This window comes from Eulemur rufifrons, chromosome 8, assembly GCF_041146395.1.
Source record: "Eulemur rufifrons isolate Redbay chromosome 8, OSU_ERuf_1, whole genome shotgun sequence".
Taxonomy (NCBI): domain Eukaryota; kingdom Metazoa; phylum Chordata; class Mammalia; order Primates; family Lemuridae; genus Eulemur; species Eulemur rufifrons.
In genome coordinates, this window is record NC_090990.1 from 84,698,159 (window position 1) to 84,715,552 (window position 17,394).

Below are 17,394 nucleotides of genomic sequence, written 5' to 3' on the forward strand. Positions count from 1 at the left end.
CCCAGGATGGTTCTTTGAAGGTAAATTTCTTTTAAGTATGTTTGGAGGCCAGAAAAGCAGAGTTGTAAAGAACAAAGCCCAGAGTGCACAGTATTTCTTGGACGACTGTCTTCAGCTCCTGATTTTCACAAGCTGATTTTCCTTTTGAACTCCCACCTGATGAGGGAGTTAAATTTAGGCAATATGCAAACTGCAACCAACCAACCAACCTTGAAGAGGCAGCTTAGCTTCCAAGGGTTCACACCACCGTTGGCAGATTCATAACCCCTTCTTGCGCTCCTCTTCATTTTGACAATGCCACACACATGTTAAATTTCCAGCAAATGGTAGTCAAGTGCCATTTTCAATGATAAGTTTATTATGACAATTACCTGACCAATAGAAACAATGTGTCTTAAAAAAGAGGCACCTATCTTCTCTTTCTCACAAAGCTGCCTAGTGGGCTTGAGGCAATCATGGGGGACGAGGGTTAGGTAATTTAGAAGATATAAGGATAAATAAGGTTAAGTAGTATGTAAGATAAGTTTTAAATATCCCTGAGGAGGTGGGGGGCGTGGGCAGGATCTGCTTCTGGTCACATCCCATGTGACTGAGCTGGGACAACTCCTTCACTCACAAGGAAGAGTCCATGTCCTGTCCACCCCCAGCTTGGTGCTCATGCTGGTGCCTGGTTTAAGGTACTGTCATCAGACCCTCAGTGCACACAGAATTCACCAGGATTTTGATGGATGAGAATCAGTTCCCCACCATTCGCATGGAGGCTGTTATAGAAGGAACTGTGAGTTGTCACATTCAAGTAGACTTTGTCTTTGAAAGCCAGTGAGGCCACCATGACGGAGTTGACAGACCTGATCTTGCTCAGGACCAGGAGGGGTCTCTGACCCTTCCGGTAATGAAGGCTGATGTTGACCTCCTGGGAGAAGTAAGCCTTCAGGGAGATGAGATAAAACCCATCGCAGTTGATGATGATTGAGTTGTTTTGCACCTTGATGATGTCATCCTCGTTTTGGGATGTAAGGATGAAACCTTTCTCCTTCTCATACTCTAGGAAGGGTAGGGCAAGAATTTAAAAAAAAGACAAAAGTGATTCCTAAGCACAGCACTGGGCAACAATCTTCCAATACTTCTGAAATCGTGAAGAGAGAGTGACAGGAAGACACTTTGAAGAGAGTAAAAGCACAAGAGTGCTGTGTTTCTACCTGTGGCGTAGAGTCTGCTTTACCAGTGGAATGCAAGAAGCAAAACTAACAGTGGCCAAGAGAGTCTCACATGGGCTGGGATTCAGGAGCTGAGAGGTTATAGCAATTGTCACAACAGACCTATGGCAGGAAAGGTAGCTTCAGGGTTTCCCTAATTTATCAGAACAGGGAGGGGTTGGCAACTTCAGTGCTTCCTTTCTTGCTCAGTGATGGACCATGGCAAAGGGTGGCAGCAGTGCCCCTTGCCCTGGTCCTGTACACTACCTCCACTTTGAAGCTTGACTCAAAGTAACTGCTTTTAACTGTTCCCTATCCTCTCTCCAGCTGACCCTGAAATGCAAATTTTCCACATGCTCCCAGGCATTGGATTTACCAACAGCATTTACTACTGGCCTTTGCCAGCAGTCATTTAAGCTTAATAATGCAACGTAGCACAAAATGTCTGTGGGCTCAGTAAGATGCAGGCAGAAGAGCTCAAGGACACATAGACTTGCTTCTCCCTTCTATCTCCTATTGCTAATTTTTCTGGAAGGTACCTTGGGAAGAGTTGCTGTCCCAGGAGAAAGAAAAGAAGGAAGAAGAGGAGGCAAAGTAATAGCTTTGGTAGCTTTGTGCAGGACCATTCTCAATGTGAGTGAAAGAGCCTAAATTAGTTTTACTTCCATATCAGCCCCAATATCATCCGGAATGGCCAAGCCACCAAGTCTTGGACACATCTTATTCTGGCCCACGTTCCTTGGTGATGGGAAGGAATTGGTCCTCATTGTTGGCCACAATTCGTTAATCCTCATCTTATACCAGTTCCAGGGAGCATACTTTGAATTGAAAATGAGGACCACTTATGGAAGGCAAGAGATACTTCCCTTCAGGCTCAGGAGAACTTAATTTAAATATGCATATTCATATAGAAACCCCTTTTCTTCCTACCAACGACCTCCCCCAACCCTCATTAAGGTATAATTTTGTCCCAGAATAGACTTGACAGGAGATAATGTGTCTCTTAGAATCAGATAGACTTGTAAGAGGTAAAGCTTTAATTTCCTTAGCTGGAAAATGAGAATAATTCCTACTCAAAGGGTTCCTAGGAGGACTAAGTGAGACACATAAAGTAATTAGTACAGAAAGAAGCACATATATGGTAACTAATTACTCCCCCTTTCTTCTTTATAAGCCTTTGTCCCTAATGAAAATAATATGCAAGCTGCAACAATTCTGGGATTCAATTGAAATTTAATTCCTTCCCTAAGGAAAAGGAGAGATCTGGGTTCTGGAGGAAGTTGAGAGACTGAAGAGAAGACTCTTTCAAAAATATGAATCAATTAAACTTTTGACAATACTTACTGGTAAATTGCACTTTGATACTTTGAATTGGAGGGGGCACCTGAGGGAGGAAAAAAGACATATTTTTAGAACAAAAAAAAGTGAACAAACGGAATTGGCAAGCATGTCCAACAAGGCCTGTAGAGAGAAAGACTGGAGGAAAGAGTTGGCTGTTTCTGTGCGGAGTGGACCCACACTTCCTACCTGGCCCCCTGCTTTTCCATAGCATCTCTTAAGATAAATGAAGACTATTCTGCCCTTTCATGCAAGCATCTGAGATATGGCTTCATTTCTGCCAAACTCTTCTTTTGTATGTTGTTTTTACTCACTGAGTCCAAATTTCCCATCTTGGATAACAGAGCACTTAACGGTCATCTTGTTAATGATGCCCCTTCCATTTGTAGAGATTCCTTCATAAAGAATGCTGTGACCAATCAATCCTTCATGGGCACAGATTCCTGAATGCACTAGGAGTGAGTTCAGGAAGCTTCCTGCATGCTTGTTCTTTCCCTGTAATACAGGAGTTAAGAGCATCTCCTATTTTCAGGGGACAAAGCCAATAAAAACTCCTCTAATCCTTCAGAGTTCAATAGATTTGGGTGTAGTTTTGGGGGTTTTTTTGTTTATTTGTTTTGTTTTTTAACAATTAGTCTTTCCCTTCTCTACAACAGCTCGAAAAACCTAAATTGAACCAAGTCAGTATTTAATAGCAAGAAAAGAAGTAAAACAGTGAAGAGAGGAAGTCTGGTGGATAAAATGTTCATAGTAATTTGGCAGTTAAAAGACCAAAGAAATTCAACAGGAAGCCAATTCCAAGATCTATTAAGTTAAAAAAAAAAAAAAAAAGAGCAGAACCATACATAAAATACATTGCCAATTGTGCTAAAAAAATGTAATAATGCTTGTTTGGGCATTGACTATATCTGAAAGAATCCACGCAGCTGCAAATGTTGCCTCTGGAGAAAGGAATTGAAAATCTGAGGTCAGGAGTAGAAGGGACCCTTACTCTTCATGGTCTACTTTTTTAAATTAATTTTGTACCATATTATTGTGTTACCTACTAAAAAAGGAAATAGAAAAAAATGCCTATCATGCCTGCCAAGAACAACAGCTCTCAGTTTTGGCAAGATCTCCTGACCAAAGGTGTGGGGATGAGGGGGTGGGAATTTGTTTTCATGCCCTGGGTGGTGGAAATCCTGCTCCCCCCCACCCATCCCAGCTCTCCTCGAGCACCAGTAGCCTTAGTCAAGTGGATTGCACTGGGCACTGCCCACACACCTGAGGACTCCCTTCTTTCCCTTACAGGTATTAATATAATCACAAGCCTTACCAAGCTGAAAACAACAGGCAGCGTGGGAAGAAGGGAAAGCCTTTCTGAGTCCTGCCAGTGGCTAGACTGCAGAAGCAATATTGTTAGTTCAATGTGCTGAGCACATGGAGAGGAGTGTTGTTTTGGGGTACAAAGGGGATTGTGTAGCTGTCTCTGCTCTGTGTACTGTTTGTGGCAGCTAAATTAGTGTCCTTCGTGCTTAAGGCAATGATCTGGAAGGAGACCTGTCAAAAGGCAGATTACCCTGTAACCATAATCGCCTGGGTAAACAAGTGTCCCCCCCGCTCTCTGGGCCAGTTGTGCCAGCATGAATTGCCAGCTGCAGGAGTTAGGAGCAGTCTGTGGCGCAGCACAAGGAGCACAGGGCTCAGCATGCAGCGACCTGGGTTCTAATGCCGAGCAGGCAGGTGCTGTGTTATCTTGAGCAAGTTTCATAATCTCCCTAGATGTCAATTTCTCATCTTTAAAAATCACTCGAATATTGCAGGCATCCCATTCAGCACTAACTTTCCATGATTTAGATTTTAAAAGTTGCAACTTTCAGTCAATTTTAATAAAAGAGAAAAAGGCCAGGCACGGTGGCTCATGCATGTAAATCTAGCATTCTGGGAGGCAGAGGTGGGAGGATGACTTGAGGTCAGGAGTTCGAGACCAGCCTGAAGAAAAGCGAGACCCTGTCTCTACTAAAAATAGAAAAAATTAGCCTGTAGTCCCAGCTATTTGGGATGCTGGGGCAGGAGGATCTCTTGAGCCCAGGAGTTTGAGGTTGCAGTCAGCTGCAATGATGCCACTACATTCTACCCAGGGTGACAGAGCAAGACTCTGTCTCAAAAAAAAAAAAAAAAAGGGAGAGAGAGAGAAAACATGATGCTTCCTCCTTCAAGCTCCGTGATTTAAGAGCCCTTGTGATTTGATTATTTCGACTGACTTTGCAAAAATCTCCAAAAGCTGCCTACAAATTGAAAAAATTTCTCAACTTTTTGAAGTGATCTGATAAAGAAGTAGGGGTGGTAGTGACCAAGCAGACATCCTCTAGGACCAAGACGCTGACAGGCAGGGAGAAAACACATGTGACTTCCCCTCTGCCTGAGTCTGGAGTTTCAGTAGATCAACTTTCTTCAGGTTGATCTACTGGAAGCCCCAGACTCAGGCATCCTGTTCCTTCTCCTGAAGGTCACCCAGGGGTAGAAATTTGCATATTCTCAGAAGTCTCTAACTAGCATCAATACCGTCCAGTTTAGGCAATGTTGTACACTGGAAAAGATGGTCCTTCCTCTTGCTCCCTGCCTTTCCACCATCTTCCCCCTCATCCTCCATACCTGATTACATCATGCTGACACTCCACTGCCCAGAGACACCCCCACAGTGCCCGAGTCAAAGCCCTGCACCGCCTGGCTCCAACCTCCTTGTCAAGCTTTATTACCATAGGCGTCCTTCCTTCATCTTATGATCTAGCCAACTGTTCGCTCTAATCTCCTTGCCCTTGGGCAGAGAGCCCAGTAGGATAAGACAAGGAGTGTAGGCTTTGGAGTCAAATTCAGTTCAAACTTTGACTTCTCTGGTTTTGCAAATTTGGAAAACTTATAGCATTTCTTAGCTTTAGCTTTCATACTTGTGCAAATAAGGCATAATACTATCATTGGAATATTCCAGGAGATGACTGAGAAGTTTAGCTAGGATAACTTAAAGCACCCAGCAGTTTGCCTGACACATGGTAGGTGTTCAGAAAAATGCTAACTTCCCTCGTTCTGTCCACCAAGAATGTCTCTCTCCATCTGTTTCTGCCCATCAGAATCTTACCACCTTCAAGGCCTAAATCACATCCTTGATTTTTTGTTTCTGTACTCCCATAGGAAGTGTTTAAAAAATCACTCTTCACACAGCTGTCTATAGCAGATTTGTTCATAATTGTCAAAACTTGGGAACAGCCAAGATGTCCTTCAGTAGGTGAATGAATCTGAAAAGTCTGAATGAGATAATGTACATGAATGATCAGCACCTGGCATGGAACGTTGTCAGGAATGGACAAATGTCAGCTATTACTTTTGGATGTGCATGGAAGACAACATTCGTGTTGTGTTTATAATTTACTCTATGTACTACTATGTAAGCTTTATATATGACAGCACAATAAAGGAATGAATAAAAGAAAAAAAACAAAGACTAACAGAATCATCAAATCAGCTTTCTGACTCTCAGTATCCCAGAGAAACAATACAAAAGAATCTGGGCTACATGAGAAAGGTTGCCAGAAAACAATCAGAAGATATTTAGTCTCCTCACATACACAAACTCAGTGTTTTCCATATCAGCAAAAGCAAAATCCCCAGATCTTCTCCAGATACTAAAATAGAAAACATCAAAGGATCAGGAGGTTTCCATGTAAGCACAGTCTATAGAATAAAGCTTCTTCAATCGGGAAAGCTTGAAGAGCCCACACCATCCTCAAAGGTGGAATGCAAACTCCCGTAAGTATCCATGTCACAATGGAAGTACATCCATGAAATCTGAATGAAATGGTCTTAGAGGCATGAAAGAGTATAAAAGAAGTTATCTTCTACTGGAACATTATGTCTTACAGATGAGGAAATTAAGACCCACAGAAGTGAAGGGATTATAAAATTCTAGTATAATTTTCATTATACCACACAGGTAATTTTTTTCTCCCATGTGAATTTTAAGTTAGGAGAAACTGGTATGAAGACTTCATTAATATTCCATTCCTTGTATCCACTTCAGTACTATCCTTGGAAAAGAGAAGTTGCCACACAGCAGATTGGCAATGACCTCATCATGAGAACACACAGGGAGAGCCCAGCATTCAGACTTCCCTTCTGGGTTTCAGGGCTGCCACAAGTGAAGTGAAAAAAAAAAAAAAAAAAAACAGGAACAACTGAGTACCCACTTGGCAAATATGGACTATTTGAATAACTGACTGAATACTGTACAAGTATCGTGATGCAGCAGGAAGGTCTGCAAGCCCAGTGATTCTTAAACTCTAACGTGCATTACAATCTCCAGAGAAATTTGTTATTAAAAAAAAAAAAAAGTACAAATGGCCAACCAGCTTATTCCAAAAACTCTGATTGAAAAGGTCTGGGTGGATCCAGGAATCTATATTTTTATAATACAAGCATCCAAATTTCAAACTTGAAAAGCACTGCATGTGAATGTCTGAAGAGCTAAATACAGAGAATGTATCTCCAACCATGCCCTGTGCAAAACACGTGCTTGTCCCAAAGCTGCTGCTCAAGAAACATTTGCTCCACTGTCCGTATTATTCAGTAGTTGAATGAATAATGTGCTTGTCATATTATTTGGTGGTTCGATTAGAAATAGCATCAACAATTACTGAGTACCTACTATGCAGCAGGCATTACACTCAACCCTCAGAACATAAAGGGATGGAACACACAATCCTTATTTTTGACAAACTTGTATGTCAGTCAGGAAAATATGCATAGTTCCTCTGTATAAAAGTTTGAGTAAACACCAACAGGCAATGTATGTCATAAGGTTCCAAAGAACAGAAAAATCAATGTAGGCTTTGGCAGCACAAGGAGGAAAGACATATAGACTTAGGACTTGAAAGAAAGAGAAGACTCAAGTAAGCAAAAGACATTCTATAATTAGCTGAAGGAAAGGTCTAGAAACAGGGTCATTCTTTGTGTATTCAAGAAAAATAATAAAACCTTATTGAGACCTTACAACATGCCACACACTGTTTCAAATTCATTACCTCATTTGCTGCTCAAAATAATCCTACGAATTAAGGATAATAATTACCCGTATTTTACAGGTAGCACAATGACAATCAGTGCTGTTTAAAACTTGCTCAGGAACACACATGTATTAATCTGAGTTTAATTGACTACCAGGGTCATGATAATTTCTCTTTATCCTATGTTATCTTAAGAGTAAAGAACACCAAGGAAAGCATTTATCTGAGGGTCCAAGATGAATTTGAATTATTTTCATTAATACTGAATAATATTAAATACTGATTTTTGTATAGTTGTCAAAATTTGTATATATCTCAAAATACCCAGAAATTCTTCTCTAGAAAGAGCTCCTCAACCAACCCTACAGGATTTTCTGTATAGGCCAGGTTGGCAAATTCATTAGTTGTGCTCTGCTTAGGTGCAACTGTCCTGGCAAGGTGCTGCAGATGCAGGCCATGGACAAGCACAAAGTAGGTTCTGCAAGCCACACTGCAAAGAAGGGTCAGAATTAGGTCCTCTACTGGTTGCTCTCAGTACTTTGAACACTGGGCTGTCCAAAGACATAGATGCAAAGTATCTGATATCTATCTGGTGTTTATCCAGCAGCCTGTACTGTGTTTTTAAGAAGGTGATACTTGTTTCAAGAGCTCATCTTTGGAGAGTGTGAACCTCTAATTCTGACTCACTAGGATGTGGCATGGGGCTTTTACCTTATACTCATTTGGCATTTGTCCTGGAGAGGAGTATCCGTGGCAGGAGTGAATGATACTCATCAAGCATGACACCAGGAAGTGGGCTCTGCATTCACTATGTGGGCCTTGCCATCCTCACTTGATACCAAACCACAATGTCAAGATTCTGGTGGAGAGTAGGGGTGGGCTGTGAGCCAGTGGAGGAGGGTGGGGAAACAGACCAGTGATGGGGACTCTCTAGTTCACCACACCACCTCCACTGGACCTGAACCTCTCCTCCCTCCACCTTGAGTCTCATGTCAATCAGCGATCTGAGAGATCATGAAGGCATGACCTCACAAACTCTCAGGGTGTGGCTCAAGGGATCTCAGAAAAAGAAGGTGGAATTTTTCACATTTGCCCACTACAGTAGATTGAGAGGGTGGACCTTCATCCTGGTAGATGTGATATGTACTCAGTGGAAACAGCCCCCTTACAAAAGGATGCACCTCTACTTCTGATCAGAGACATTCAGAACCCCACCCAGAGAGAAGAAGAGGAAAAATGGGCAAAAACTGGTTTTTTGGCCAAGGAGTCTTCCATATTCAAAAAAACTTATCCCAAAAGTTACATTTCTTAGAAATAAAGAAGTGTGGCTTGAAATCCTTGTTGAATAAAGAGTTTATTGGGATTTAATGAACACAAAGAGAAGCCATTTCACTTGTAATCTAAAACCTTCTCTTTCTCCATGCCCCCCCCCCCCCACTGTCTTTGCTGGCACCTTTTCCCTGCAATCTCTCTCTTACCCTCCACCTTTCTCCCCACTACACAGCCTGTGTCATATTCCAACAGCCTCCTCTCTCTAACCATTTCTACTCTTCTTGACAAATATCCTTAGTAATGGCTGTATAAGTCTTCCCTCAGAAAGGCTCCCCCACCATCTATCTCAGAGAACATCAACTATAGTTTTATTATCCCCAATACTGAGCAATTTGACAGATATCTAAGAGGCATCTCAGATACTTAGGTAAACAACCAAATCAACCAAAAGCATCCATGTGACCTGAACACACCTTCAAAATTATGTGTTTAACCTAATACACCAACTCTTTATATTTTCAAGGGGAAGATTTTCTTATACCTGAGTTTCCCTTTCCACATTAACTGAGGAAGTCCTTAAAGTACACTGACAGAGGGATCTACCAAAGCATTTGTGAGAACTCCCTCCCTTATCTCAGTGATTGGGTAAGTCTCCCCCATAATGTGCCCATATCAGCTTAGTCACTAAGCAACTAGTCTTCTAAACTAGAAGGGTAAGTTTACAATGTACCCACTGCATTACCATACCTCCTACCACGTCCAAAACTAATGGCACTCAGTAAATAAATGTTTGCAGGATTTAAGGTGGAACTTGGTCCCTTAAGCCATGTCCAGACCTTCACCAGTGGCTGCATGATCACATAATATCTGACACTGGCTCTAGTCAACACCATATATTGCTCAAGTTTTTTTTTAAATTGTCCCATTCATCCTTGAATACAAAGAAAGTAGCAGAATTATTATGGTCAATATCTGTCTATTTGAAATCACTCATTCCCCATCTCATTTGGCATAGGAAAAGGAGGGAATATTGTCTTGAGAAGTCAACCTCGTAGAGTGAACAAGGAATTGGGCTGAGAGTGGGGATACCTACGTTCTGTTCTTGGGCCAGAAGAAGTCCTTTCCCTTCCTCAGCTTCTAATATCCTCATCTTGATGTTCAACCTCAATTAAGATGATTGAAATAAAGTGTCTAAGGATATTTCTATTTCTATTTCAGAGATTACGCAAATCACAATATTCAAAAGATAAATCTCAAGAATTGAGTGATAAGAAGCCCTTCTGAACAGAAGATCTTTTCAACATAATAGACCCCTTTGCTGTAACAAAAGCAGCAGGACTCCTGCTCCCCAAGTGCCTCCCTCTGAGGTTAACGAGCAATCAAGATTATCACTAGTGTTGTGTGTGCAATGAAGCTCCGAGCCTCAACTATGGGATGCTAGATAATCCTCAGCATGTGCTCTGATACCAACTGAAACTGATGACTGGTCAATTCCTCACAGAACAGCAGCGAGATGAGAATGATGGTGGTGGAAACAATAACAATATCATTTTAAACTAAAGGCTGCCTATTAATTAATGGAATAGAAGCCAAGCACCTAATGCAAAAGAGAAGTATGTTCATTTTATAATCCCAATTGAGAAATTAAGTATTGAAACAGGTGAAGAAGTTTCCATGAAACTTCTTATTGGAAAACGTGCTATACTTGGTTATCCAGGGCTTATCATACTCTATTGCTTGTTTAACTGCCTCCTTTCCCTATTGGGTTGCACACCCTGGAAGGGTAAGGAGGGCAAAATCTGTTTTGCTCACCTTTGTGTTCTCAGTGCTGAATAGGTAATGGATGTTCTATAAATATTGTTGAATATATAAATGAATAAATAATTTGCAGTGGGGTGAATAGTGTCCCCCCAAAATTCATGTCCACGTGGAACTTCAGAATGTGACCTTATTTGGAAATAGGGTCTTTGCAGATGTAATTAGTTAATTAGTTAGGTGAGCCCTAAGTCCAATATGACTGATCTCCTTAAATGAAATTCATCATCCTCATCTCACTGCTGTTCTTTAAGGAACTGGCCAGTCATCAGACTCAGTTTGTATCCAAGCACATGCTGAGGATTATCTAGCATCCCATAGTTGAAGCTCAGAGCTTCATTGCACACACAACACCAGTGATAATCTTGACTGCTCACAAGTAATTCAAAATATGTTTTACATCAGTAAACTGTAAAAAAGACACTTTACAACTTATTTTATAACCCAGCAAGGTTTTTATATTTTCCCTTGATGACTGTTTTGAGGCTTCTTTAAAAATTTTTGTCATATTAATTGTCATTTCCATCCTGATCTTTGTTTGACATTGTTTCACAGACTTTCTAGGCTCATGCTCTGGCTGTCTGCAGGGAGCCCACCCCGGGGGCATGTCACTTCAATTCCCTGGAGCCCTCACTTCCTGACCTACGCAATACTTTGGAAATGAGGGCTTTCTAGTCATAAGCTTTTATTAAATTAATATTAGAAGAATTAAAGTTTAGGTCTGTTTGTCCATCTTTCTGTTAGCATGTGTTCTTAAATGGTGTTTGCATTTTATCAAAGCTAGACAAATGTATGCAAATTAATAATCCACCTAAGGTGCATTTCAGAATGAAAGGTCTACTGAAAAGAAACAAAAAAGATTTAGTCATGCCAGTCATACCTGCAATGTTTCTAGTAGTGTAAACCAGACAACATGCATCTTATAAATCTTTTCTTCCTTATTTAGCAGCCAAGTCACTAGAGAATTGGATGAAATATATCCAAGTGAGGGCAAAGAGAACCAGTCTGGGCCATGTGCTGTGTGTAATTTTAGCTCTCTAAACCACTTTAAGAAAGGCACTGAACTACTTAACACTTCATACCCTCATAAATTCTCCCCTTCTTTATTTGCTCTCCAATGCAGCCATGACCTCTTAATTAGAAATCTATGTTCAAAAATAAGGTGGATTTTCTTAATTCTAAAAATTAGAGTAGGGGTGTGTATGTGTGCATGCACACACGTGTGCTAGTAAACATTTTAGTGGCACTATGCTTATGGAAGCATGTACATAAATAATAATAATAATTTTAGCATTTACAAAGCTCTGTATCATTTAATCCTCACAAAAGCCAAATTCCAATTTTGGAAATGATTAAACTGACGCTCAGGGAATTTCCTCAGAGTTACAGAGCTAAAAGTCTGGACTGAACCAGTCTTCTGGTTCCTGGCCCAGAGCACTCTCTTTTACGTCTCAATGACCCCCTCAAAACCTGAAACTGATGTTTTGTATTTTGTGGAAGGAAGTGTTTTAATTCCCTCATATGAAAAGCTGTGGCTATCAAAAGTACGGGTGACCACAAAGGTAACATACAACGCATAGGATGTTGGAGAATTCAGTTTCAATCCAACTCTACCACGTATTTCATCTGCGACTGTGGGGAAATAAATCTTTCTACCATGTGTTTTTTTTTTCACTTGTTAAATAGTAATAACAACACTGTACATGGCTCCTCTAACCCAAATGACTCCAGATTAACGTTAGTTTTCCGTGAATGGAGAACCCCTGAAGTGGGGAGAGAGCTGCGGTTCCTGAGAGTGAAGGGCACAAAAGTAGCTCCCGCTGAAGAAGAGAATTGGAGGCGCAGAGCGGCCAGCCCCTCGGCAAGCGGGGTCACGGGGAGGGACGAGGAGGTTGTGTCCCAAGGCCGATACCGACACCTTTCTGTTCATTTCCCAGCTCTCCTCAGTGTGTATTTGTGTCTGTGTGTGCTTACGTGTTGTGATATTTTCCAGCACGACCCCCATTCAAATCATTCTGCCCTATTTTGAGTACGTGGGTCAGAACATGTATCTGAATTTTTCCTTTAGAAAATCTCACTGTTTAAATAGTGAACAACATTAGGCCACCTGATATTGTTCATTCCCTGATATGTGGATGAGCGCTTGACTGCCTGAGAACAGTTTCGTAATCTTGACTCTTCAGGAAAAGAGGCTAAACTCTCTTGAAAAGACATGGGAGAACGGTTAGTTTTACTGTGGTGCCCCCTACTGCCGATGAGACTAGACTCACTTTCTATATTTGCCAATATATAGACCACATAGGAGGAGCAACAATTTTGTAATTGTTCCTGCATTTTCTTTGGCATGGAATGGAATGAAGTATGTTCCCTCAGCGTAATTCACAAGACCCTTTGCGACCTGCCCCTGCCTGGATTTGCAGCCTCATGGCGGCCGCTTTCCCGCATGAACGCTCAATTTGAGCTATTCTGAACTCGCAGTTCCGCCCCCCCCCCCCCCCCCCCCGCCCTCTCATCTGTTTATAGAATTTCTACTCCTTCTAACACCAGCGGAAGCAGTACCTCTTCCCAGGTTTAACTGACTCCCCAGAAGGCTGAGGCAGCCCTCCTCCTCCTCTCGTCTTCCCATTGTCCCTTGAGTGTGTCTCTACAGGTCTGTCACTATTTTGCCCCCACCTTGCATCTTGACTGTGAGCTCAAGGAGTTCAAAAACCTTCTCCAATGAATGTTTGTATCTCCAGTGCCTCAAATGGTACCTGGCACAAGTAAACACTCATTGGAATGAATTTGAGTAAGGATGCTTTGATTGACAGTAGAAAGAACCCTAGTCAAAGAGTCAGGAGTTTCTGGTTAATTAGCTAAATGATCATGAGCAATTCACCTCCCTCTCTGGCTTTCTCTTTTCTTATCTGTAAACAGACTGTCTAATACCTGCTCAAAAATCCAGTGATTCTTTATATTTTTACCAATATCTCCTTTAAGAGCCTCAAAATACCTTATAACAAATCAGTTCAATACTTCAGATGTTTCCTTTTAATTCTCAAAGATTTGCTTATAAAAAGCAAACTCAAATGCATTTGAAATTATCTTATTTGCATGTCTGTCGTAATGAAAAGAATTTCTAAAAACTTGTTAGACTGCATGAAGACATTTAAATTTAGCTAATCTGAAATAAGATTTTTCAGGCAAACTCCTCTTTCTCTTACTAAACGATACAATGAAAAGTTCAGGTTATAGCCTGAAACTTCATTAAGAAACTGTGAATCCTAATTCTGGCTCCTGTTGATACAGAACTGGTCAAATCACTGTCTAGACCTTTCACAGTGAGATTTGCTAGAAACATGTCACTAAAAGCCCTCATACAATTAAGGGCTGTGATAAAGGTGATACAGATCTTGAAAGAGCCAGGCTTCAGTAAAGCTTCTCACCTTCGAGGTCAGCATTTTTCTGCCATTTTTCCCTAGGTGAAGTTCCAGGTAAGACTGGACACCTGACACTCTAAGTGGCAGTCCCAACATATCCAAACGGCATGTATTGGTTTTGGTGCCCGAAGCAATCAATTTTACAACTGTGTCATGAATATTCTTCTAGAGCATTCATTTTTCCCCTTTCTAAATAACATATTTTGCTAAATAGCACAGAATAGGTTATTTATATATGTATAGAGTATATAAGTATATATGTGTAAATGTGATTTCCATGACTCCCTTCTTACGAGCAGGAAATCCATAAGCTTAAATATAAAAATCCGTTAGCTCACATTTTGTTTCTCAAGTCTTCATACCCATTCTATGAATTTATAAACTACATACTCAAGGAATATTCAGCTGGAAGAGATCTTATGATCATCTGATGCAACTGCCTCATGTTACAGACAAGAAAATCAAGGCCCAAAGAGGAAAGTGAATTATATAAGGAGTGGGTAAGGTCTTTTTTCCCTAGCATCTCAAAAACAAAAGCTTATACTTTTCAAGACTTAACCCAGTGGTGAGAAAACAGAGGCTACTAAATAAACTAGAATGAAGGGAAAGTTGACTGCCAAAGAAGTTTAATAGCTATGTCTGTATTTACAGAGCCATCCATGCACTTATTTTATAAAGCTAAAAATTAAATCTAAGAAACAAGGAAAAAAGTGTGATTAGCTTCCAAATACCTTTCTCTTGCAATAGAAGAGATCCCATTTACCTGAATAAATGATAAGCATTTCAGCTCTATTTCACCTTCAATACCCATTTTGCATCAACACATCAACACCTACCCTATCCTTCAATAATAATTCCAAATATTCTTGTAGATGAGTTCTAAAAAGTTCCTAGTCTATGTCCACTTTTTCAATAGCTACTCTACAACCTTGTCTCTCTCTCTCTCTCTCTCTCTCTCTCTCTCTGACACACAGACACATGCCACTGCCACCACTACCACAAACACTATTTGATCAGGTTCTGGGGAAAACACACACAACCCACAACCTGTCTATGCTATCCTTCCCATAATAAAGTGTAAATAATAAATATAAAATTAAATGTAAGGACCCATTGTGCTGTCCCAGGTCTTACAACAATATAAGAGATTACATTAGCTAAAATAGTCTAGCTATAAATAAGAAAAGAAATAAAATTAATGTCAAGTAAAGAATTTCAAATATTTGAGCCAAACAAAGTTTCTGTATCCAGAGTATATGGGAGCATGTTTCTCAAGCAAACAGCTCGAACATACCTTTTATGTCTTTGCTTCTATTTTTGCTCTAGGACTACAGAAAGCTAATTCTCTCCCAGAGATCAGCTCACTGTGAGTCCGAGTCCTAGAAACCAGCACTGAGCTTTCCTTCCCACAGCTTTCCTTCTGTCCCAGAGTTGCTGGGTGACTTTCCAGAAAGGACCCCTCTTCTCAACACCCCTTGGGTATTGACAGTCTAAGGTGGCCCCAGCCTTAGAAACATTTCTGTTTCGCCTTTTGCTGTCTCCTCCTCAGAGCCCTTGTGCAATTGGTTGGCCTTGACTGGGACCATGTGTTCTGTCTTTTTATCATCCTACAGTGTAAGGAAATATGTAACACTGTGGTTGTTTGAAAAAGCACTCTCAGGGATCCCAGATGTGGTGAATGCACTCAACAGTTCTATTTTTGGTTACTTTCTTTGTTTTCTTCTTGGAAGAGCCTAATTCTCTTCTATGTCTTGGGCATCCTGCCATGGACACGTTACTCCGCCCCCACCTCCTCTCCCCAAATCGCCTACTTTAATTTCACCCAAAGGGTTCTGCATGGAGAAGCGAACTTGTGATGTGGGGAGGGGAGGATGGGTGTGTTGTTGTACTAACTGGTCTGCAGACCTGAGCGTGACACCAGCTACACTTCTGGAATTTGGGGACACGACTACTCTCTGCGGTACAGTGATCACAACCACACACACTCCCACCAGCCTCCCTGCACCAAAAACCCCTATTTCCTGTAGGCAGAAACAAGCCCAGGCATTTGCCAGGACTATTCATCCTGGTTTAACTTGAGGTACCCAGTCTCTGAAATGGCCATCAGAAATAAAAGTTCCTACTATCTGATCATTATCAGGGAGAGCTTTTTCTAACCCAAAGCAACCAGCCAGGAAAACAAGAATCAGATTAGCACCAACACAGGAATGCTGGGAGAGTATAGACTTATTTTCTTCTCAGTGGCATCTCCTGCAGTGAAGAATATCCTTAAACACCTAACCATGTTTGTATATCTGAGCAAGTGAATAAGAAAAAAAAATGTAAAAGAGAAAGCCGTGGGAGAAGAATAAAGAGAACAAAAACTGGAAAGAATATTTTAATGAAGTGGGGAAAAGACTAGAAAGATGATCACCTACTACATGATGTATTGAATATAGTGGGGAAAAGACAAAGTGATGTCTTTAAGTTATGTTTGGTAGGAACACACTATGAGAACCAATATCTGAGTAAATCATTGGGGTAAGTGGATGGACACACAGCCTTACACACGTGCACACACACATTGCTGCCCTTAAAATGCAAGGTTAGCTATTTTAAAAGAACTTAATATTGATACCTTCAGCATTCTTTAAAAAGCAAATCTCTTTGTATGTCTATAGAGTTTATGAATATGAAGGGAAAGTGGAACTGGTCTCTTTCCTATTTCCTTTTTATATTAATTCTCTGATCAGACACATGACTAGCAGGATGGATAGAAGTATACCAGGGACTCAACGCTTCAAAGGGACGGCTCATAAAGGACTACCAGGATTCTTGCATTGCAAAGAAAAAGAAAAAAATCTAGAAGCAGTGCCTCTGCCCTACCTCCACTCTGCCCCACCTCCGCTACTGCTGAAAAGAAGGAAGGAAAGGAGAGACAGAAGGGTGTTTAACCACACTTTACAATCTCTGGGGGGCAGAAGGGGGTATGGGAAGCTAAACAATAATGGCATCAGATTATTTCCAAGTGACTGTTTGCAACAGTTGCAGCTGCCATCAGCATGAGCTGAAAGGAAAAAAGCGCCCAGTGGTGCATCTTACCTGAGGAGCAAACAAGTGCAGGCAGATATATGTGAGGCACAGGAGCAGCCCCAGTCCCTGGATTGCAGAGGACACCAGCAATAGCTTGTTCTTCTCGAATCTTGGCCTGGGTGTGTTTCCCACATTCTGGTCCAGGGGTTGGACCCCTTCCATCTTCACAGTCTGTATGCAGGGGAGATGAAGATGCCGCAAAGGGAAACCTGGGGGAAGACGTTAGTCTTCCCCACAAAGGAGGAG

General features: G+C 41.2%; 1 protein-coding gene across 1 annotated transcript; it reads right to left on the minus strand.

Moving 5' to 3' along the window:
- Positions 1–694: 694 nt before the first annotated feature.
- Positions 695–17,310, minus strand: TNFSF4 (TNF superfamily member 4). Its single transcript, XM_069479195.1, has 3 exons — positions 17,158–17,310; positions 2,541–2,580; positions 695–1,044 (listed from the first exon to the last, which is right to left on the minus strand). The coding sequence occupies exons 1-3, from the start codon at positions 17,308–17,310 to the stop codon at positions 695–697; spliced, it is 543 nt and encodes a 180-aa protein (XP_069335296.1).
- Positions 17,311–17,394: the final 84 nt, after the last annotated feature.

What these genes read in the sequence shown, in the direction of transcription:
- TNFSF4 (XM_069479195.1), bottom strand. Translation starts at nt 17,310, where the DNA reads ATGGAAGGGGTCCAACCCCTGGACCAGAATGTGGGAAACACACCCAGG. An exon ending in TGCACTTGTTTGCTCCTCAG is followed by an intron (nt 2,581 to 17,157) that starts GTAAGATGCACC and finishes TTCCTCCCTCAG; the next exon opens with GTGCCCCCTCCAATTCAAAG. An exon ending in TATCAAAGTGCAATTTACCA is followed by an intron (nt 1,045 to 2,540) that starts GTAAGTATTGTC and finishes TACCCTTCCTAG; the next exon opens with AGTATGAGAAGGAGAAAGGT.